Source organism: Lissotriton helveticus, chromosome 1_1 (genome assembly GCF_964261635.1).
Source record: "Lissotriton helveticus chromosome 1_1, aLisHel1.1, whole genome shotgun sequence".
In the NCBI taxonomy this organism is placed as follows: Eukaryota; Metazoa; Chordata; class Amphibia; order Caudata; family Salamandridae; genus Lissotriton; species Lissotriton helveticus.
In genome coordinates, this window is record NC_136057.1 from 1,752,887,173 (window position 1) to 1,752,911,605 (window position 24,433).

The 24,433-nt window shown below is 47.7% G+C and overlaps 1 protein-coding gene across 1 annotated transcript in view; it reads left to right on the plus strand.

The window, feature by feature from the left end:
• Window positions 1–24,433, plus strand: part of TYK2 (tyrosine kinase 2) — a 523,599-nt gene that overhangs the window by 415,032 nt on the left and 84,134 nt on the right. Inside the window, exon 18 of the mRNA XM_078640035.1 lies at window positions 5,283–5,380. Coding sequence (XP_078496161.1) covers window positions 5,283–5,380 — 98 coding nt within the window. The remainder of the gene's footprint in view (window positions 1–5,282; window positions 5,381–24,433) is intronic.

Sequence of the window (24,433 nt, forward strand, 5' to 3'; positions counted from 1 at the left end):
CTCCTGCCCACCCCTCTAACTACACTATCCGATCCAATCACTCAGATCCCTCCTTAAGCGTCCCACCCTGTGATACCATCACGACCTCCCCCCCGCAACGGGATACCTCCCCTACTACATCAGGAGCTAACTTTTCTAGGAACTCCCCTGTCTCTCCCTCTTCAACGTTTCACACTTCCCCCCCCCCCTATCTGTCAATCTTCTATCCCAGTTCTCTTAGGAACGAACAGATTCCCACCTTACCCGACATCTCCTAGACCTCCCCAACTACTTAGAACTATCCCCCCTGCCCGCCTACCCCTTTACCTGTCCCCTCTCCCCTCTGCTGCATGTTGATTAACTGCAGATCTGCCTCCTGCCACGCAACTGAGATTGCGGAAACCATTCTCAATGAAAACATAGACATCGCATTCCTTACTAAAACTTGGCTCTCCACCCACTCCACTCCTATCCTCGACTTGCTCATCCCTCCAGGCTACTCTATCATTAGGAAAGATAGAATCGATCAATTAGGAGGAGGCCTTGCCCTTATCTTTAAGGATCAACTCATCATCTCACTTGTCCAGCTCCAAGACCCCTTGTCCTTTGAATACCTTTGCGCCGACCTCTCCTTTCCTGGCTTTCCCACCACTCGACTTCACACCATTTACCACCCCCCTGGAAATTGTCTCCCCTTCACCGAAGAGATGACCGATCTTATTATTCAAGCATCGCTCTCCCACTCCCAAGAATCTCTTCCTTGGTGATTACAACATCCACTGGAACAAAAGTGATGACCCTGCTGTCATCCAATTTAAAGAAACTTTAGACATCACTGACCTGACCCAACTCTGCCTTGCCCCTACTCACACCAAGGGTGCCACCCTCGATGCTATTGTGACGAGCAAGGATCTGGCCTCTCTCTCCAATATCCTTCCTGTAGACTGGTTTGATCACCACCTCATCCTTTTCACCCTGAATAACCCCATGACTCACACCGCCCCTACTAGAACTTTACCTATGAAACCCACTCGCAATCTTCACCTTATCCCTCCTGGCGAATTGGAATCCGCAATTAAAACTCGCTTACTTCTCCCCCCTCCCTCTCATAGCACCAACGACCTTACTGACCATTATAATAAATCTATTCTAGATGCCCTTGACCTAATTGCCCCAATTAAACTCAAAACACAAAAACACATCCCTCCCAAATCCTGGTTCAATGCTGAACTCAATAATGAAAGACGGGCCCTCAGACAATCAGAACGTGCTTGGAGAAGCCATCCCTCGTCAGACAACCTGGCTCTCCTGAGAACCACCAGAGCCCATTACAAAAAACATATCTTTAACGAAAAGGCCTCCTTTCTCCGGTCACAACTTGACCAGGCCAGAAACTGCCCTAGAGAACTTTTTAACATCATTAAAAAACAAACTTCCTCTGGCCCTCCTATTTTAAAAGCCTCTGTGGAAAGATGCGAAGAAATTGCCTGCTTCTTTTCGAATAAAATCAACAACATCGAATTATCTTTCTCTCCCCCCCTCACCCCCCCTCCCGGTCTCCAACCTCCCCTCAACCAACATACCCTCCCGAACATTCCTGGTTCACTTTTGTCCTCCTCTCTCCCACATCTCGACTCATCTCAACACCTCCCTGATTTACCCCTTCCTGATTCTTCTCGGACAGATCCTCTCTCTAAAAACAAGGCTCTATGGAGCGAATTTAGTACAATATCAGAAACCACTGTCATCAACATCATTTCTAAACTCAAACCATCCTCTCACTCTAAAGATCCTCTCCCTGCCCATTTAGTTCAGGAACTCAAATACATCATTGCCCCTTTTTGGACCGATATCATCAACTCCTTACTTTCCACTGGCTGCGTTCCTCCCTCCCTTCAGCTAGGTCAAATCTTCCCCATTCTTAAAAACCCCACAGCTGACCCTAATGACCTTAACAATCTACGCCCTATCTCGAACCTTCCGCTCCTCTCTAAAGCCCTTGAAAAATGTGTCCTCTCTCAATTAAATGACCATATCATCTTCTTCAATCTCCTTGACGTTTTCCAATCTGGTTTTAGAAAGGGGTGCAGCACCGAAACTGCTATCCTCCATATTACAGATGACATTCATCACTCTTTAGACAAAGGTGAATCCTCACTACTAATCCTCCTCGATCTCTCAGCTGCTTTCGATACTGTCCACCATCCCACCCTTCTTAACACCCTCAAAGATCGTTTTGGCTTTGAAGGCACTGTACTCAAATGGTTCTCCTCGTTCCTTCATAATCGATCACAACAAATTTAGCTCAGTCACTGCCTCTCCAAACCTCAACCTGTCTCACTCGGTGTCCCTCAAGGGTCTATCCTCTCCCCAACCCTATTCAATCTTTTTATGGAACCACTCACCCTCATACTCAATGAAGCCAAAATCAGTTACCACCTCTATGCCGACGATACTCAACTATACTACAGGATCAAATCCCACAATGACATCCTCCACATCAATGACACCCTGATTAAAGTCCAATCATGGTTCCATCTAAATCATCTCAAACTTAACCCTAAAAATACTGAAATCATCCTTTTCACTCCCAAAAATAATTCCCTTCCCATTCAACTCTGGATCAACGATATCAATGCACTTAATTGCTCCCTCACCTCCTCTAACTCTGTCAAATCCCTAGGTATCAGCATCGATCATAATCTTAATCTCATCCCCCACATAAAAAATGCAGCCAAAAGTGCTCTTTTCTCCCTTCATCACCTCAAAAAAATTAAACCCTTCATTCTAGCAGATGATTTCAAAATCGTTGTCCAATCTCTTGTCCTCTCCAGGATTGACTATGGTAACGCCACTCTTGCTGGCACCCCTAAAGTCCACCTAGCACCGATTAAATCTGTTCTCAACCTAGCTGCCAGATTTATTTCTGACTGTAAAAAATTTGACCATATCTCTCCTGTTCTCAAAAACCTAAACTGGCTCCCAATTGAAGGTCGATCCACCTACAAGATCACCTGCATCATGCACAAAGCCCTTCACCAAAACACCCCGTCCTACCTTTCGGGCAAACTACAGAAGGCAGGGTGCTCCAGGTCCCTGAGGAGCACCAACTCCCTTGTCCTTACCCTTCCTAAACTAAAATGTAATAAGACCCAATCCACGTGCATTCTCTGGCAATGCTCCTTCAATTTGGAATTCACTCCCCAAGGATCTTCGCTGTAACCCCTCTTACCCTCTCTTCAAAAAAAGTCTCAAAGTTCTCCTCCTCAATAAATATTGGGGTTCTTAATGTTACTGACTTTGTCCCTACTCTTTACCTCTGTGCTCTGATGTGCTATTATTACCCAACACCTCTCCCCTTTTTCCAATGTTTTTATCTTGTTTGAATTTTTCTGCTCATAGTCAATTGTATAATGTATTATAACATGTTTATTTACCATGTAAAGCGCTCTGATACTCCTGGGTCCAGCAGCGCTATATAAAACCTTTTAAATAAATAAATAAATAAATAATGATTATATCAAGCTGCTGATCATCACTCGGTTCCCGGGTGAGTGGTACATCTTTTGCCCTGAAACCCCCTTTCAAAATGTATTTCTGGTGTGGTACGGTAATAATAAAGAATAACCTCTCTCCACTGCACTGCTTGTGCTCTCATGATTGTACACGTTGTGGCATGTATTGCCCCCAATGTTTCGGCAAGCAGAGATCATGAATATACAGGCACACACAATAAATGAACACGAATCACCTGATGCACTGTCTAGATGTGGCTACCGATGTGCTCTGTTTCTTCCACTACAGCAATACGCTGTAAGTAAACTGCCAGATTGCAGACTTAAAACGACGTGCAAACCAGTTTTCATCGATATATATTCACGGAGCCTGTGGCATAAAGGTCCCTGCTCTTAACATTGGAGACACTAGTCTGGGTCTCTCTCCCAGACGATGCACTGTACTACTGCACACAGCGAGAGAAGCCCTGCCTGCAAACAAGAGGCTATTGTCAATATGCAGTGCTGAGCACTGCGGTGTAGTGTACTACATTTACTAAGGCAGGTATTGCTAATGGTTATTGTTAATTAGTGTTTTATGCACACAGTCATCCGTTGGTATTGCTTTACAGCACCTTCGGTAATCGTATTTGCTTCTCTCCAACCAGCTCCATCATAGACCAGAGTATGATTAGGTTTTGTGGAGGTGTGGAGGCTGAGTATGTTAGTTTCAATGAGTTCAGTTTCTGGGGGATAAACCAGTACCAAATTGTCTACTTATTTCCTTGGTTGATATGAAAGCCCATTGCCCTGCAAATGTTGCATGGGCCACTCCTTCAAAAAGGCTTCTGTTTTTGTAGGTAAACTACCCATATTGGAGATGTTATAAGTAAGTACGTTTTCCTTCTATAGCATGGAATTGCGCTGACTTTTATGTGCCAGTCGTGTGAAAAGATTGTGCTTGCTGGAGTTTTAACACCGTAGGTAACTCATTTTGTTTTTATTGATCATAAGCACAGTACATCCGGACCCCTTTGACACAAGCTTTGTATATACACCTCATGAATATCCTTCTCATGCATAGGCATGTACAACAATACCTGACCACCAACATGACCAATTTTGTCGGCACCCTTAAATGCACACATTAGAATGTGATACCAGAATGGAACCATCCCCACTACTTGGGCCGATTACAAGACTTTGCTAACATCAGGTACAGCAATAGCTCAGCAATCTGTAACATCTCGACTATCTTCTCACCCAATAAAATGGCCCACCTGTCTTTCATTTTCACCCCTCTTTTCACCAGTATCTCAACTACTGGCCACTCACCTGCTCCTTAACCTCCTTCCCTCTTGTTTTCTACCTGGCTCCTGGTCAACTTATTCCAGCCATAATATAAACGCTGGATACTGCTCATTTCCTTTGTAGCTAGCTTTGTGCACACACTGGAACCTTCAGATTAGGAAACTTAGAACATTCCCTGCTGTGATGAACACATTTTTATCAATACTTGGACTTCCGGAAATTCTGTCCCTTTTACAATTCTGAGGTAAAATAAACAAAAATCGAGAAAATGCTCTGCCTCAGCAGTTGCACCTCACATAAAATCTCCAGAAGGGAAATGTGAAATCGAGATGACTTGAATTACTGTTGCCAATAAGTGTATTTTATTGACAGTAGAACATATTTTGCATGTGTGAGAGAGGAATTTGTGCTCGAGGATTACTATAGCACATAAGTAATGTTCCCACTTGCTCCCTTATCCTTCAGTTGTGTTCAGGTGCCATCCTTTTTGTGTTTCAGATATTTCTGACATCTCTGCTGTTAACCCTGACATCCCTATAAGTGACCCCACAGTCTTTCAGAAGCGCTACCTGAAAAAAATTAGGGAACTTGGAGAGGTAATGCTGTTTTTTGCTTTTTTTGCTTTACAATCTGATCAGAATACCTTATAAGAAAACAGATACAAATTGTTTTTGTATGATATCAACAAATTGTAATTGATTACTCTGATTGTCCTCATTTATATTTTGGCAGTCATGTTGAAACTGGAGTTGGCTGCCAGATATGTGCCATTCTTCACTGAAAACTGTATTGTCTTTGCACAAAAAAACAGTGACTGCTCTGGCATGACGGCTAGAGTCATGTCAGCTGGCAGGTGCCTCTCTGAGAGGGGTTTTTCATGAGTGTTGCTGTTGGGAAAACTTCAGTATCCCACAATGAGGCAGTGGATGTGCAGGGAATGTGGTCTGAACTTCTGCCAGTTATTGATGTATGTCCTATTACTCTCTTTCTTTAAATAAGGGCGGTAATATTTACTAGATAGAGGTAGTTTATAGTAACCACAGCCCTTTTAAAATAATCCTTGTGCAGAATCGTTTTCAAGGTCATGAAAAATCTGAAATGTTAACAACAAAGCTGTTTGCCCCAAATTGGTTCACATGTGATAAGCCATTATGGTACACCTCCCTCTCAATTAACTAGCTTGCTGTTATGTTTGGCAGTCTGCCAAAGGTAACTGCATTACTACGTTAACCAGCCAGTCATCTTAAATCAGTGCTTCGGAGATAAATTTCTGGTCATAGATTTCTCACATTTCTAATAATTTCCCAGGAGTCGGGATGGATCCGGAAACTTTTCTCATAGTACTTCTGCGTGCCGGAAGGCGGTGCCATTCGTCTCCGGACTGAAACCGCTCGGCTCTGAAAGTCATGTGCTGGGCCTATATGTGCACCACTCCAGCACGCTGGTGTTGGTTTCTTTCTTTCCACCCCCTTAGACATGAGTCTGGAGGTTATCTCATTTCTCTGAAACTACTTTTTGCCAGATGTTTTTCTCTTACATTTTCAACAGGTTCTCAGGCCATGTCCAGGCCTTCCTGCTGTACGATGGGAGTTGCCTCTTAGGGAACTAGGCTGATTCAGCCCTTGAACGTTTCAAGGAAAGTAGGGCTCCTAATCTCTCCCTGGGCCTTTCTACCCACCCTCGCCAGCAGCACTTTCAGCATTTCTTTTGCGGCATTCGACGAGGAGTTACATACCGCCAGCCTGTTCCTCCCCATTAGGGAACCCTGCAGCTTTGCGTGAGAGGCAATGGTACACCACGTGGCCAGGGTCAGTGTCCTGCTCAGTAGCTCTCTCACACCCACACCCTGACCTCCCGTCCCCACCCACCATGCCTCTATAATGTATCCTTACAGGGCCACAGTCACCCGGTGGGAAGCAGAATGGCAGAATCCACTGATTTTATTTGGGTTGGCACATGATCACATCGGACAGGTGGGTACTACAAATTGTCTGAAAAGGTTGTGCCTTCCTTTCTTCTCTGCTGCAGTTTCCTCCTTCACCCCAGCATCTAACAGAAGACCGTCTGTCCATTTTGCAGCAGGATATGCTAGCCCTTTTGGCCAAAGAAGCTATTGAGAAGGTGCTACTGCCAAAAGTAGGGTGTGGTTGTTACTGCTACATTCTGGTGCCCACGATAGATGGAGATCTTCTGCCTATTCTGGACCTGTACCCTCTCAATGCCCTCCTCCAGAAGGAGAAGTTCAAAATCCTCACCTTGGCATATGTCTTGTCTGCTTTGACCCTGGAGACTGTGTGGTGGCGTTGGATCTGCAGGACACCTATTTCCATATTGGCATCTTGCCTGCCCATCAGTGCTATATACGGTTCATGGTGGGGGAGGAGCATTTACAGTTTACTTTGCTTCCCCCTTGGTCTCACTGGTGCCCCTCAGGTATTCACAAAAGTCATGGCAGTGGTGATAACACACCTTAAGTGGTCAGGGGTGCTAGTTTTCCCCTTCCTCAGCTGGCTAGCTGTTGAAGGCAGGGTGGCCCCAAGCAGTTTTCAACCACTTCCAGACAATGGCAAAACTTACCATCCTTGAAGTTCACTTTCAGCGTGCTAAAGTCCTACCTAACTCCTTCTTAGGTACTCCCCTGCATCTGAACCGTTCTGAACTCGGTTTGTTTTCATGCCTTTCTCCTGGGAAAGAGTCCAGGATATGGTCCTGATCTTTCAGCTTCTGTCCTGTATTTCAGTGAGGTCGACTCTGAGGCTGCTGGGACTGATGGTGTCCTGCATCCTTCTAGTCGAGCACGCCAGGTGGCATATGCGTGCTCCACAGTGGGATCTAAAGTCTCAGTGGGCCCAACATCAAGGGGAACTCTACGATAATTTTCAAATTTCAGAGGGGCCTGCAAAGCCTGCAAAGGATCTGCAGTGGTGGTTACTGAACTACGATTGGGTCTGCAGCAAACCCCTCTATCTTCGCCATCCACAACTGACAGTTGTGACCGATTGTAGAAAACTGGACTTTTGTTGCAGTTGTGCCCCCTTTTTAGCTACTGGATGCTGATTTTCGACTCTGACAGGGCACCGAGGCCTGCTAACCAGACCCCAGTGCTAGTGCCCCTTCCCTAAAACAAGACGAAGTCTAATTGTTCTACATCAATTAGCACTCCTGTAGGTCGCTACTAAATGCTACCCCTGGTATCTAGAGCATGAGTGTTAAAGAGGGTCCCTAAGGGCTGCAGCATATCTTATGCAACCCTAAGGGGACCCACATACAAATTCCACACAGACTGGCATTGCAGGCTGTGTGACATGGGGCAAACCATGAGTGAAGACATGACATAACGCACTCCTGTGTGTCATGCCAAAGACACTGCGTCTAATATATGTAAGTCATCCCCTAAACACAGGCCTTCGAGCCCTAAGGCAGGGCGTTTTTTATTTTATGTGACGACCTAGCTCATGAGCAGATATGAGCCTGTAATGTCTAGTTCTATTATTAAAGATTGCAAGTGAGCAGGGATGCCACCTTAAGGTATTTACTGGGCACTGGTCAAAACGAGTTCCCCAGCTAAGTAATGTCATCACTGAAACATATGTTTTTTTGGTATCAAACACCTCATATTAATAACCCAACACTGATTCCAGTGATGAATTTATTAATACATCCACCCAGAGGTGCCTGCTGAACCCTACTAGCCTTCTAGTCTAGCCTGCCACCACAGACAAGTTTCTGACCCACCGATAGATGAGAGCCCTGCTCTCAGAGAACAGAAACAATGCCTGCTCTGTGGAGATGTGTTATCACCTTCTCTCCCAGGAAGGCTGGTAAATCAGCATATCAAGACCGGAGGCTTCAAAGGCCACTGCCACCTTTGATATGCAACCTAAGGCTTCCCTGCTACCCCCTGCCCTGGGCCACCTGGCACCAGAACACTTAGGAAGATTAGCTATCCAGGAGGCATTTTGCTCTGCCAGGCTGGGCAGACCTCTAGGGTGAACAGCCTGAAGTGAACATACATTTAGAAATGCCACCATCTTGTATGTGGTGGAATAAGGAATTCTGGGACAGGGAAATGCCCACTTCTCAAAAGTGGTGTCATTTAATTCAATCCCAATCAGAACTTAGAGGCAAGTAAGCCATTTGTATGTGTGCCATACAGGTCTAAATAGTGAAATCCAATTCAAGAGCAAGATTTGCTAGAGATGTAGGTTATTTTGACATCATATTTATGAACTTTTTTAACATCTGCATGAAATTCTAAATTCAAATAAGCCATGGTTAAAAAATTAACCTTTACATTTTATAAATTAGATCTTTTCAATGTATCATTTAATTACAAAAATAAAGTAATGCTGGAAGCTAGAAATCGAAATAGTTATCCAAATATGAGTCAGCATGCAGAGGAATGAAACATTTCTTCTCAACCGTAAAGGAAAGTTTCAGTTCTATTAAGGACTTGGAGGTGAGGATTAGGGGTTTCTTTCTTTGGTTTTATTAGCCAGCAACCTTTTCAAAGGTGACTTGTAGAAGAACAAACAACATTTCCCATGAGACATTGGGAAAGAACTGCAAAACATAGTGCCGAATCAGAATGGTGCAGTCAGTATAATGGTCCTGGTCGACCCTCTGGCTTCCTCTTTATTCATGCAACACACGCTTCGTCCCTTGGTTCTAATCTTGTTTACTGCCATCTGTCCCAGTGAATTAACAGGGACCATGAAAAACTTTCCCCTCACCGGGGTCAACTTCAACAATGCAGTATAACTGTCAGAGAAAATGCAGTACAATCCAGTACATGAACCTCGCAACATCCAAGGCATGCATCGGCACTGCGAATAGAGATTACTGCACTAAATTCTTAACTTCCCATCGGGGGCAGGATCCTCCAGGGTGGTCTAATCCTCGCCTCCTAGTCCTTAATAGAATTGAAACTTTCCTTTATGGTTGCTAGACAATATTTAATTTGATTGCAGGACCAGAGGCGAGGATTAGGCTGGTTCAAAGCTGATCCATCACCACGTTTGCCAGAGAAGGGACTGGTTTAAAATGGAAGGTCTTAAAAGGGGACGCATACGACCAGTCCGCAGCATTGAGGATGTCCTCTAGTCTGGCTCCCAGAGCGAAGGCCTTGGAAGCCATGGCCCCTCTCACTGAATGGGCCCCAAATCGGGAAGTGTCAATCCCCGCCTCCTGCATTGCCAATCTGACCCATCTGGCAATCATGGGAGTTGAAACTGCTCAGTTAAGTTTTGTCAATGCAATCAGTAATTGGTTCTCCCCATGGAGTCTCAGTTCATCTGTGACCACTTTATATCTCTTAAGGGTGCGGACCACACACAATTTAGAAACTTGAGAAAAGGTCCGGTATGACATCATTCTAGAAGTACATTTAATTTGTCGAGTAATATAAAAGGTCACCCCATCCGGGGTGCAAACCCTACCTGTAACGTCCAAGGCAGCCACATCTGAAACATGCCAACAAGACATAAAAGCATTTCCAATTTTGCTTCAATTTGTTTTCTGAGGGCCACAACTGAAACAAGGTAAGGACCTTATTCACATCCCATAAGACTGGATACCGTGGTTCAGGGGGAATTGATAATTTGATTCCTCTCAATAACTTGGATATCAGCGGGTGTTCCCTGACCAGACGACCATCCACCGGAAGATGACCCGCCGAAATTGCCAACCGAAAGATGTTAACCGATCTATAAGTGAATCCTTGGGCGGCTAAGCTCGCCAGGAAATTCAAGATGACCCAACCATCAATACCAGGTATAACTGTATAGTTTGTTTGTACTGTCTGCCCAGGCTCTCACGAGCAACGAGGAAGCCTCTTGTGAAATTCCCAGGACTTTCCAGTGTTCCAGATATCCCCCCAGGCCATGAGACAAAGAGTTTCCACTAAGACCATTGGGTGAGGGTTGTCCTTGGAACTCCGGAGGAGATCCAGAAACAGAGGTAGAGGGATTGGAAAATCCCAGGAGAGTTCCGTTCATTACTGGAAATCAGACTTGCGACCTCCAAGTTGGAGTAATCACAACTATGTCAGCCTGCTGTCTGCGCATCTGGGCGACCAGTCTCGTTATCATCGAGAAGGGCTGGAAGGCATAGGAGCAATCCTTGTTTCAATCCTGAAGGAAGGCATCGTGGCTACTGCCTGGGGATCCAGTCTCCAACTGTAATACCTGTTGAGTTGGAAATCCAGCTGGGATGCAAAGAGATCGATGGAAAACGGACCTCACCAGTCCTGCAGTTGCCGAAAAAGGAGAGGATGCAATTTCCAGAGACTGGTATCCTTCCAATGAAAGGAGTGCCAGTCCACCACTTAATTGGAAGCCCCGGAAGGTGTTCCTCCAACAGAGAAATCTGATTGGCAAGGCAGCATTCTTTCAGGGTTTGGGCGAGGTCTGACAAGGCCTTTATACAAGTCCCTCCTAGTTGATTAACATAGCAAACTGCTGCTATATAGTCCATCTTCAAAAGGACCAAACATCTTACTCTGTCTTTTGTCCAGCACTGGAGGGTAAAAGACCCCGCCATCAAGTCCAAGCAGTTTATGTGAACAGCCCACTCTGTGGAAGACCATTTTCTTCTGGTGGAAAAATTCCTACATTGGGCGCCCAATCCGGAGCCATTGGCTTTGGATTCGATCATCAGGTAGGGTTGGGAACCGAAAATAGCCCAGTCATTCCAGGCCTCCATTTAGTCGTCCACCATCTCCATTCCTCTTTCGCCTAGTTGGAGAGCAGAACTAGTTGGGTAAACAAGAGACCTTGATGAGGTGAGAGATTTTTAACTGTTACATCCCCCGGTAATGAAGCGGGCCCTGGAAAATGGTCTGGATAGAGGACGAGAGAAGCCCCACAATCTGTGCCAATTGCTGCAGGGAGATCTGCGACTTGGAGATCGTTTGCCAGATTTTGTGTCTGATCTTGTTCACCTTCCGAGCCGGAAGGCTGAAACATGCAGAGACCGAATCTATCAAGAAGCCCAGGAATTGGATGGATTGTTATGGAAGCAGAGCAAACTTCTCTGAGTTGATTATGAAGCCCAATGACTCCAGAAGGTAGATAGCCGCCTGTAAATAACCTAAGAGGCGTCGTGGACACTGATCCATGTTCAGGATATCGTCAAAGTAGATGATCAATCTCATGCTGCGTGCCCGTAGGTATTCGACGACTGGTCTCATCTGCTTGGTGAAGCACAGATGGGGCGATAACAGACCGAAAAGAAGGCATACAAACTTGAATATTTGTGCACCCTAATGGAACTGCAAGAAGCGCATGTTAGGTGAAAAAATAGGGACCGCCAAATAGGCGTCTTTCAGGTCCAGACGGATCATCCAGTCTGATATCTGGAGAAGGTCCCTCAGCAGATAGATTCGCTCCCATCTTGAAGTGGCGATCCAGGTGCTTGAAATCCTTGAGATTCATCACCGGACGCTGTCCACCATCCGTTTTCTCCAATAGGAAGATATTGCTTAGAAACCCCCTGGGATGAATAGTCGTGCAAGCGATCACACCCTTTCTCAACAAGTCTGTAATCTCGCGGTACACCAGAGCGATTTGTTCGTGACTCAAGATCAAAAGTCTGGGGGAAGAGGTTGAGAGGGACACCCGTAAAATTCTATTTGGAAACCCTCCGCTGTCTGAAGGACCCACGCATCCAAGGAGAGTTTTCCTTAATAAGGAAGAAAAGAGGCCAGACGACCCTCAACCTTTAAAGCCCTCGAGTCTTGTACTTTTACCTTGTCCAGTGCCAGAATTGCTGCCTCTGGGTCCGCCTGTGCCTACTTTGACCGGCTGTGGCAAAAACACAGGGGTGAATGTCTTTTTAATAGAAGTCTGAGCCTTATCTAAAGAGGTAAAGGTATTAATTAATTTACCCGGCTCCCAGTTGATGGGGTCCCCAAACAAATTGACTTCTGCAAACGCGCCGGCCTCGCCAGGGGTGAGTTCCCCTAATTTGGGATCGAACTTGATTAACAGCGATCTGCCCCTCTCTGTAGATATTGCACAGTTTGCATTGCCCAAAAATATAATGGCCCTCTGAGCCAAGCTTGACAGGGTATCAGGGAATATGAGGGCCCCAGAGGCTTTGGCGTCTTCCGCCATGTCCATAATCTTGTCGAGTGGACCTGCCATATCCAAGAGTTTATCCTGGCACAGGCGCCACGATCTGTCAATGCCCTTCTTCAGGTCTCGGACAAATTTGGTGGGAATAGTGGCCATCTTGGAGTCTATCTCCGGAGTGAGGGCCACCTTCCTCCAAAGCTGGCCTGGGGCACTCCGCCTTGGGGCAACCCCTCACCTCCTTGTCAAGTGACTTGTGCAACCTGCCGGTCATGTATGAGGCTACTTTAGGCGCAGGGCACCATTTCGCCAAACTGGAGTGGAGCAGATCGCCCGGACCCAATAGATCCTCTACCTGGGGTTGGTCTGAGCCCGTGGAGGGTACCCGACCGGGGGTGAACTAGTGGCCAAGGCCTGGAATGTTCCCCATCAGAAGTGGTGGGGGAGTCATCCCCATCTCTGTGGTCAGTGTGAGGGGGAGAAATCAGGAAGTTCCCTGAAGGGTCTGGGACCAGATCATGAGAGGGTGGCGAGTCCATGAACGCTTTCTTGAGGTGTGAAAACGCATCTAAATCAACCCCAGCCTCATCGCGTTTATGCTTATCGGGGTTAGTGGTGGAATCAGGAGTAGGCAAATGCCCTGGAGGTAGGGGGCCCGAGGGCCCAGAATCGTCTTCCCTCTGTTGAAGATTTTTTTGGCATTGTGCCTAAAGTGCCAGCAGTCTCTTCTCCAGGGAGGGCTACCACCTGTGTGACAGCATTAAGGGTAGAAGCGCCCATCACCTCACAGAAGTGTTCATCTATAGGGAGGTAAATGCTTTCCTCTTCCTCCATATAGTCTTCACCCTCAAAATCCATAATGGAGCACTGAGAAAGGGGTAGTGTTCCAGGTCGAGGACCCCAAGCTTATCTTTCCCCCAAAGGGAGTCTTGTTATTAATAAATGAATGAGGATGTGCACCCTTCACAATAACGAGGGTTGAACTGCCTGTGAAAGTCCCCTAAAGTACCACAAGGCTATTCCAACCCGAGACGGGTGTTCGTCTCCAGGCGGCGGCTCGCTGACAAACCTGCAAGTTAATTGATTATTGAAGCGGGCGCCAGAACTGACTCGTTGTCTTTACACAAGTGGTAACTGAAGGCACAGAGTCTTGCCCCGTGACAATTTACAGCACCTGGTCTAATTCCGTCAATCAAACTGCCAAGCTCTGGCTGCCGGGGGCTCAAGAAGCGCATAGCACGCAGACAATGCACGGGCCCCTGGCGGTCGTGAGCCTGAATCCAGACAGCTGCGTAGGAACACGAATGTTCCCGCTGTTGAGGTACTGACAGCAGACTCTAGCGATCTGTTTGTCACACCTGAAACCCACACAAAAATGAGGAGAACAATCCTGAAACATCAACTGGCAAGCAATGAAAGAAGTGTTTGAGGCATGTGGGCTGCTGAATTCATATCTGTGCATAGATCGCTGCCTAGTGTTGGGTCTGCATGTTTGCACTTTGTTGTCCTGGAAGAGTCTTAGATAGGCTGACAGCAGACACTAGCGATCTGTTTGTCACACCTGAAACCCACACAAAAATGAGGAGAACAATACTGAAACATCAATTGGCAAGCAATGAAAGAACTATTTGAACACTTATCTGAAAAGCTGCTGGAGCAGCAGCAAACAAAGAGAAAGTCGGAGGGTCGACCGGAACCGTTATACTGACTGCACCATTCTGACTGGACAGTTTTGTAGTTCTTTCCCAATGTCTCATGGGAAATGTTGTCTTGTTCTTCTACAAGTTACCTTTGGAAAGGCTGCTGGATAATAAAACCAAAGAAAGAAAAGACTAATCCTCGCCTCCGGGTCCTGCAATAGAATCATAATACTATGTGTTCGCAGCTAAGTTTTCACCATAAACCCCTACCATGAGATTACTTGATCCATGCTCAGTAATTTGAGGATATTTCTCATAAAGGTGGCAACTTATTCATCTGGTTAGGTGTGTGTAACATCAAAAGGGTTAAGATGTCTTTGCTCATCTGACCATATTTTGGAGGGCATCCAACGCTTATTCCTATACCATTGACAAAAAGAAGTGAGACCAGTTTTATCTTCCCAAACTTTCATTTTGACTTAGAATTTTTTAGGATTTTCAAATTTAGCTTGGTATAGTATCCAGAATTACATACCTGCCAGCTGCTTTCATGAAGCTGTGAATACTGGGACACCTTTTAAAAGGAGTTTGCTTCACTTTTTCTATCATTTGGCATTATTGGTTGAGTGCTTATAAAACAGGGCTTAACATAGTAAAATCTCAAAATGGCTTTCTCCCTCCGGGTCATATATGAGAAGTTTAAATTGTTAAAGGGGCACTGCATGACTCTGAAAGGAGCCATATAAATCTGGTGCACTGATGTCAGTTTCTTCTGTGAACTTTCAGCGCAGAACACGGAGACACCATGGAAACTGGCTGTGGAAACTGTGTGCCAAAAAAGAGAAAAATAATCTTTACAACAACAAGAAAATGGGAATAAATTCATGATAAGAGCAGATATGGTCTTTTAGGAAAAGGGTCAAATAAAATCAGTGAAACACAAGCCTTGTCGATCACTGCACAATGATGTTAATACAGTGTGGAAGGGTAGATACCCATAACAGAAAGCAGAGGTAGGAGCAGTAGAAAAAAACGGCGTTGAAAGAGAGGACCACTCCCACATCTGAGGTAACTCAACAAGGGAAATGAGGGGATTGGTAACACCAAGGCTGGACCTCAAGGGGCATTCTCAGAGTGGGGAGTATAGGCGGGCGTTAAGGAATTTGCGGCAGACTGTGTCTCTACCAGAAACATAGTTACCAAAAATAAGTAACTTGTTCATGTGATAGACATTTAGTCACAGATTCCTTAACTTGTCAATTAGATACCATAGCCATAATCTCTAGGAGGGAGGGAGGGAGGGAGAGAGAGAGGGAGAGAGAGAGGGAGAGAGGGAGAGAGGGAGGGAGGGAGGGAGGGAGAGAGAGAGAGAGAGAGAGAGAGACACACTCTCTCTCTCTCTCTCTCTCTCCATGTACACAATGAGATTGACGAAGCTGAAACCAGCCCTGAGTAACAGGCGCCATAATAGAGAAAAAAAAAGGGGGGGGGAGAAACCCTCCAAGAATAGAACGGGAAACTTGGCTGAAAATACATCGCCTGCTAGAGAAATACCCACAGCCACACACTCCCCAAGGGAAATAGACATGAAAGAGAGCGCTCGTCAACAAGCATGCACAACATGCGGGCCCTAGAAGGACAAGATGAAGAAAACAATAGAGTCCCGTAAATTACCAAACGGGATATCCAGGTGGAATTATCATCCCACATGACAGATGAGGGAAAGAACAATTCCCATTGACCCTGCTCAGCTGCTGAATCGGATAAAAGTTGGCGCATTCAAGACTGCCTGGTCGTATGTTTCCAACATTGGAGAAATCAGAACCCTAGTCCAAGGGTTGCCTGTACCACCAGAGGCACAACACCTTACCATTGAGCTAGTAACACAAAGTGGTACCTTGGTCGAACAGTAAGGCAGTACCAGAGGACAGTTCAAGCATTTGTTGTACACACTCAGTCAGCAAAAGGTTTCACACACTCAAGGACTGAACTTCAGGCCAATTGTTTTTATATCCTAAGATATAGTTGTTTTATTTTTAGAACCAACAGTTGTAAAAATACACTTTTCTCGATAGGAGTATTCTCGTATAAATACTTTGCAAGGAAGCAATAAAGTTTGTGCACACAATGGTTACCGTATAGGCAATAAGCAACACAGTTCTGAATCATTCTCTAACATTGAGCTCATTGGGTAGTTCCAGGACTAGATCTAAGATTCAGTCCTGGGGTGCAAACTGAAACCAGATTAGCACCACGTTTTAGTTACTGTACTGAATTTTCATGAATATAATACTGTTTTAAAAGTTCACACTTAGAAACTTTTCAAGGTAAATCTGACAATGTTATTCAAAGGGAGGAAATTCAGGTTGCAGGTAAAGTATGTTCGCGTTACTTTTGTAACCCAGTACTAGTCTCCTAGGGCCAGCACTGGGGGCTTAACTAAACACATGTAGGTAATTGCGTTTTAGTATTTCGTACGATTTTTAAAGAATATTTGCAGTTTTCAAAAGTAGACACTTGGAAGAAATTTCATAGAAAAGCAGACAATGGGTTCCTACGGAGAAAATACAGATTACTAGTAAACCCGCTTGGGATTACTTTTGCTGTTCAGTACTGGGCTGAAAGGTACAGTACTGGCTTCTCCCCTGATCACAGGTGAGTACTTTCGGATTCGGTCTTTGGCTGATTTTATAGGAATATTTTTAGTTTTCAAAACTTCACGCAGGCCACGCGGTTGTGGGAGCTGGGCTCCTGGTCACTTGCTCAGGGCAAGGGGGGGAAGTAAGTTAGGACAGAGGGGTCACAGCCAGCGGCAATCGGGCGGCTGGGTGCAGTGTGCTTTTGAGCCGTCGGGAGCTCAATGTTATCCAATGAGGATCTTGCAAAAGGGAAAAAGGCTGCAGGCTCGGGGACGGAGACTCTCCAGGGGCGACCAGCACTTCGAGAGGTAAGTTGGGATCTTGGAGCCAAGGTAGGTATCCCGAATGGAGGCACAGGTGGCTGGAGGGCGCCGGGTGCAGGGGTGTCTTTGGGTGTCGGAAAAGCTTACCCTCGGCTGGTCGCGGTTGGGGTGGCCCCTAGTTCTGAGTCTGCAGGCGTCGGCTGGTTCTTCGAGGATGGTCTTTGGGCACTGGACTTCGGCTCCCAGTCGCCGGGGGGATGTCCTCGTGGTCTTACTTCAGGTTGGCCCGGCCCAGGCTCGGCTGGTGCAGAGTGGGCTCATCCGCAGCTTCCTGGCTGGCACCAGGTGGGTTGTTCAAGCAGAGCCTCTGCTGGAGGGAGTTCCAATCGTCGAGAGGGTCATGGCAGGCAGGTCCTCTGGGAGTCCCAAGGTTGCTGTCCGTGGAGGTCGCCGGGTTTAGGCAGGAGCAGGTTCCAGGATCAACAGGCCGGTAGGGCTGGGGCCAAGTCAGTTGTTGTCCTGTTGTTAGTAGCTGCGCGGCGTGTCTTCTACTTCTTTATCTTGTTTCGTCTTTTGGTATCGGGATCTCAGGAAGGAAGGTTCAGGGAGCCCCTAAATACTAAATTATGGGGCGTTACAGGTAGGGCAAGGGCAGGGACCAATGGGTCCCTGTCCTGGGGTGAGTACACCCCCTGGCCTGTTCCTCTCTTGTGGGAGGGGGGCAGGAGCCTAGCTGGGATTGGACAGGGCTCCCCATCTACAAGATGGCCGGAGCCCAGGGTCGTGCTTCACCTCGCCTCCTCCACCTGAGGGGTGGAGTTGGCACAGCTTGGCACACCCCCCTTCCTGACGTACGTTTTCCCGCCAGTCTTCTCGCCAGAATGGGGGTAGGACTGATGAGGGGCTGGTTGCAGGGTACAGCAAATGTTCTGGAGAAGCTCTCAGAGGCGGTATGCCTTTGAAGCTTCCCCCTGTCCATCCTGGGGGAGGAGACATAGCACCTCGCCCAGGATGTGCTTTGTTGCAGACCCAGGAGAGCGGGGCGCTCTCCACCCAGGGGTCCAGCAACATGTCTGCTGTGTGGCAGCCTCTGCAGCCCCTCAGCCCAGACGTGGATTGTAGGTTCGGGTTTTGGGGGGGCATCTCTAAGATGCCCTCTCGTGCATGTTACATTAAATCCCACACTGGCATCAGTGCTGGTTTAATGTGCTGAGAAGTTTGATACCAAACTTGTCAGTCTTCAGTGTAGCCATTATGGTGCTGGGGAGTTCGTAGTGATAACCTCCCAGCACCATATATTCTTAATGGCAGCACTGCACTTACAGTGCCCAGGAATGGCCCTGGGTACTGTAGGGGCACAGGGCTCATGCACCTGTGCCCTCACCTCTGGCATAGGGCACCCAGCTAGAGGGGTGACTGAGGTATGCCAGGGCAGTGGTTTCTGTGGGCAGGGCACGTGCCATGTTGTCTCTTGTTTTGGTTCTGTACTTAGGAACTCAGCCTGCCAAGGCAGTGTGTGGGTGCCAGGGTACCGGGCCCCTGAGGGTGGCACAATCAGTGCTGCAGCCCTCAGGGGGTCTCCTCTGGTCACCATGCCCTGGGTACCTAGGGTACCATATACTAGGGGCTGACAGGGGGCCAGAGATGCCAATTGGGTATTTTGTTTCTGCATTGTTTTTAGGGAAGGAACACAGGCCCTGGGTACCTGTTTGGCAGGGACCCAGGGCACACTCAGTCAAAGCACTTCAGCAGTTCAGAAAAAAGTGGGGGCGTATCAAGGCAAGAAAGATGGCACTTTCTCACACCTGTAAATTACCAAACGGGATATCCAGGTGGAATTATAATCCCACATCCCACATGACAGATGAGGGAAAGAACAATTCCCATTGACCCTGCTGAGCTGCTGAATCGGATGAAAGTTGGCGCATTCAAGACTGCCTGGTCGTATGTTTCCAACATTGGATAAATCAGAACCCTAGTCAAGGGTTGCCTGTACCACCAGAGGCACAACACCTTACCATTGAGCTAGCAACACAAATCTCCATGGATACAGCTAGATTTACCCGCCAACCAGAAGAGGTAGCATAACATAATAATGGAGCACACAACTAAAGGTCACCAGATGGAAACATCCTGCATCCCACAGGAGAAGAGCGATCATCCAAAGGGATGAATTTAACCTGAGGCAATAAGGGAATTGCATCAAGAAAGGTTATGTTGCAATTGTAACAATCAAAGAATAAGTATCAGCCTGGAAGGATGCAGAAAGAAAAAGCTCCAAAGGAGTTTATATCAAAAGCTGTGTTCCATTAACCCGATGGATACACAAGGGTGAGACACAGGCTGCCAAAGGAAAACCGTAAACCGAAAAACAGTGTTTCCAAGGTATAACAGGGCTGGATTATAAGAATCCTTAACCACAGTCAAAGAACCGAACAAAGGCAAAAAGCCCAAATGACAGATGTCACGTAAGGGTGAATTAACATTGAAATTGAGGATTCTCACACAGGCAAATCCAAAAACCCCACCTACAGGTAGGGGAAGACCCCATGCAGGGCCTCAGGAAAAACAACTAGTCACCAACACCAGAGGACCTAAACGAAAAACACGGGGTGGGTTTCTCTCAAGCAGGAACACCCTCTCTGGTGGCTGATACCATAAGGCCTATAACAACAGCGTTGTAAGAATGAGAACAATAAAGGGGAAACCTTCAACAGGGACATCCCCTTCTGTTCGTAGAATGAGAAAAAGAATATTGGGGCAGGCCAAGGGTCTGAAACTTTGGCTGTCCCGAAACCTATGTAAGGCAGAATCTGCGTGGGCACCAAATTGGTGAACCCCATCAAAAGGCATGTCAAGTAAGACTGGCTGGACAGCCTCTGAATATCCAGCATTCCAAGCCATGTGCGCCGGCGCAATGCTACAGCAGATGCCATGACTTGACCAATGGAACCCTTGGCGTCCATTCCACAACCTAGTCGCCTGGCGGCCATCCAAAATAAACTGGTTCAGTTTGCCTCTATTAGCTTCTGGGAAGTATACAATAGCTGCGCCAAGGAATCCCACAAGACAGGGGAAAAATGTCAGAGGATGCAAATCATGTTCGTGGAGTGTAATGGCGCACTGGTGAAAGAGAAGACACGTTTTCCACAAGAGTTTGCTTTCGGGACTCTTTATCAAGTGGGAAATAAGGAAGGTTACCCATACCATGGGAAACTGTTGCGGCTTGGACCAGGAAACTGTGGTGAGTTGGCTGATGAATATGGCAAGTGGGGTCATCGGGGCGGGGCAGTTCTTGTGGGCAATAGTACAGTCCACAGGTGTACCTGACTCAGGCTTAGCCCATGCCCCCAATCTAGCCCGCTTGCTTCACCCAACTCAGCAGTCAAGCTGTCCAACATAGGAGGGTCCAAAGGCACTTGTTGCTCTTAGGGAACCACTCCCACCAACCATTCCTGTGAAACACCCATAGAAACTATTGGTTATGAAAAAGTCTACGGAAACAAATTCGAAATGCCCCGAAACAACGCTATGTCATCATGCCAAGGTGGAGGGGCATCAGTCGGCGCAGACAGCAATGCAGATACAGGGGGGCAAGGGGAAGCTGCTTCCGCAGGACTCCCAACAACGGTGTGCACCTACTCCGGCTCGGAGCCCTCCAGCGCCATAAAAACAACCACTGGAGGAACCATTGACATCCTGTCCGAGTCAATCGACTCCACAGGTGGGAGTTCCAAAGACCCTTTCACTGGTGCCACTGTGTCCAAGACTCAGACTGCCACTGAGGAGGAACCTGCCGGAGATGTCACAGTTGCCATGCCTATGACCGCCTTGGGGCCCGCAGGTGCTCCAGCTGAAGGCGAGGGTCCAAAGACAAGATGAAGAGCATTTTAATACTCTTGCATCTGATTCCAAGTCGCCCCGGCTCCAGGAAAAATGGGGAGGCGCAGGAGCGACGTCTGAGCGGAGGCCTCAGTGCAGAGAAGTAAGGAGTTTCCCAAATCCACGTCACAAGTCAAAGGAGTCATAGAAGGCAGCGACTTTGACCTCTTGTGGCGCCGCTTACCGTGAGATGTAGCCGGGGACTGGGACTGCTGCCGTCAACCTCAGGATGAAGTGCGACGTTCACTGGAACAACCTCTGGATCGGCTGACTGCAGACCGGGAAGAAGAGCGACGTTTGAGGAACTGAAAGTATGTTACAACCGCACCATCTGGAGCTTTATTCGTTGCTCCCACAGTGCCTTCGGCTTCACCCACTAGCAGGCGTCACATTCTTCAGTGTCATGATTCTCGCCAAGAACCACATACAAATAGTATGTCGATCTGTATCCAACATCTGTCGAGCACAGGACTCACAGGATTTAAACCCAGAGGGCATAGAAGAAGACACACTGTTTCCGCCAAAAAAATTCATCATAGCAGGCCAAAATTCAGCCAGAGATACGCAACTCCGGATTCGCGTGCAGTGCAGAAAAAGAAGAAACTGACATCAGTGCACCAATGACTACTCTGGTGTCATTTCAATAACCGACCTTGATGCCGTCTTGCTGAGGTACTGCTGGAAAAAGTTTTCGGATCCAGTCTGACGCCTGGGGGGAATTCACAAGTTAAGGAATCTGCAGTTAGACTGTATCTCTACCAGATACAGCATTACCGATTACCGTTTGTCATCCTCCCATGGGTGCTCTTGGGTAGTTCTTGAGCCATCGCACTTGATTGCACTTCGTACAATTGGATGAAGACACTGGTAATTGGGAACAAGCTGAACAGTCTGTTTATTGTTTATGGCACTTGTTTACAAGTCATGTATGGATCATGATGTAGGAACTAATTCTCAGAAATGTAAGTAGGATTTGGCCTCATAGGAGCTTCACATATGTCATTAATGTAGAATAAGTATGTGGGGATCCTGACACTCCATATCACTTCTCAGGAATGTATATATCGCCAGTAGGTAGTTATAGGTAGGACCATCTTTCCATAGAAAAAGTGTATCTGAAAGAGACAAGTATAGATTCCTTACCTTAGAATTACCCCCAGGCTTCTGACTGAATCTAGAGAATATTTTCTTAGCAGTAGCCCTGTGCGCCGGTAGGTGGCGTCAGTTCTTTCTTTTTCCACGCCAGCCTAGCACAAAATCGGAGAGAGCTACCCCTTTAGTCACTTTTTGACTAAACTTTTTTCTACATTTTGTCGACATCTTTACGATTCTTCGACTCTTGGTGTGCAAGGGATGTCCCATCGTCAGACCTGCTTCAAGCCTTGTGAGGCCTGTCACAGGCTGATGTCAGTGATGGACCCACACCTCGTGTGCCTTTGGTGTCTGGAGCTTGACCATGACCCGAAGTTGTGCTCCGACTGCCGGGCCATGAATCCAACGTCTTTGTGGGAATGGTCCCGAAAGCTCTTGGGGGGCCCGACGGCCGGCTCCGTGTCGCTACCAGTCTCCTTTGAGAGGGAAGTCTCAAGATATTTTGCGGAGCCCCCACGCCTCGTCCCATTCCAAGTCTTAGAAACCCTCAGGTAAGTCAAAGCACAAGAAGAAAGCGAAGAAGAATCGTCGCTCTTCGCCTTCTCCCTGACGGTCGACTGATGTGACATGGGATCCGGAGCGTCGTAGCTCTAAGGCTCCGTCTCCAGTGCCTACTTCCGGGACGACTTTGTGCCTCTCCCCCACCCCCGCTTTCTGGGAGCTGGGGCGTCCCCTGCCCAACTTCGTATATTTTACGAAGCCATCCACCGTATCTTTGGGAAGCCTGACTCTGCCAGCGGAGCAGGTCCGGGGCCCTGGGCCTTTGATGCCGGCGGCTCCGGCGGGTCCCGTGGATCCAGGCCTGGATCCGGATCGACGCCCCATCCTCATCCCCGAGATGGACTTGGGGCCGGACTGACGTAGGTCGAGGTTGAATCCGACGCCGGAGGGTACTTTTGTTCCCCTTGTTCATCCCTGGTGTTCCCTATCATCTAGAATGTGGTGATGAGGATTGAGAGGGGTTGCTTGACCCTTTGGCAAACCAGCTTGAAGAGCCAGACTGGAGAGAGGACCTGGGTGGCACCAGTGGGCTGGACACTTCCCCAGACATTGGCATGCTTTCTCCCCCTACCGTGGCTATGAAGGAGGGAGCGTCCTACGCTGTGGTGGTGCGAAGGGCAGACGAGGCCTTGGGCCTGGAGCTCCCTTCAGTGGCAGTCAGGATTAATCTTCTGACAGAGGTGCTTCAGCCTACGGCAACCTTCTCGGAACCCCTTCTGCTCTTCAATGAAGCCCTCACTGACCTCCTTCTGGACACCTGTTCCAAGCTTAGCACCGGGGTTCCTATGAGAAGGAGGACTGCCCACCGCCCCGGCTCTGGGCGACCTAGTTTTCCTCACCCAACACCCTTTCCCCGAGAGCTTGGTGGTCCTGGCCTCTTCTTCCAAGGGCGCATTCTCTTCTGCCCCCCTTAGACAGGGTATTCAAGAAGCTGGATCCTCTTGGGAAGCACATGTTTTCTTCCTCCAGCTTGGCACTGCAGCCCATAAATACTGCGTGCCTCTAGGGCCCATACTCCCATACTATCTAGGATGCAGTCACGCATGTGCTGCCTCAGTGCCCGGAGGGGGCCTGGGCCATTCTCCCAGGCAGTGGCGAATGGGAGAGACGCAGCCAAATTCACAATAAGATGTGGACTGGATACCACCGACTCACTGGGCAGAACGATTCCTACGTTGGTAGCCCTTAGGCGCTTTGCCTGGTTGAGGACGTCTGGCTTTTTAGAGGATGTCCAGTCTACTTTGCTGGACATGCCCTTCAATGGCCGTCACCTTTATGGGGATAAAGCAGACTTGGCGCTCAAGCGCTTTAATTCTCAGGCCACAGCCATATCCTCGCTTTCTGTCCACCCCAGTCTGCTCTTCGCCCCTTTCATGGCTACGGAAGGGGCACGCTACCGCGTCCTGCCCAGTTCAGGCACCTGTCCATGTAAGCTCCCCAGCCCTTTTGTGGCCGTGGCTGTGGGACCCAGCGACCTCTCGGGTTTGGGATCCAGTGGGC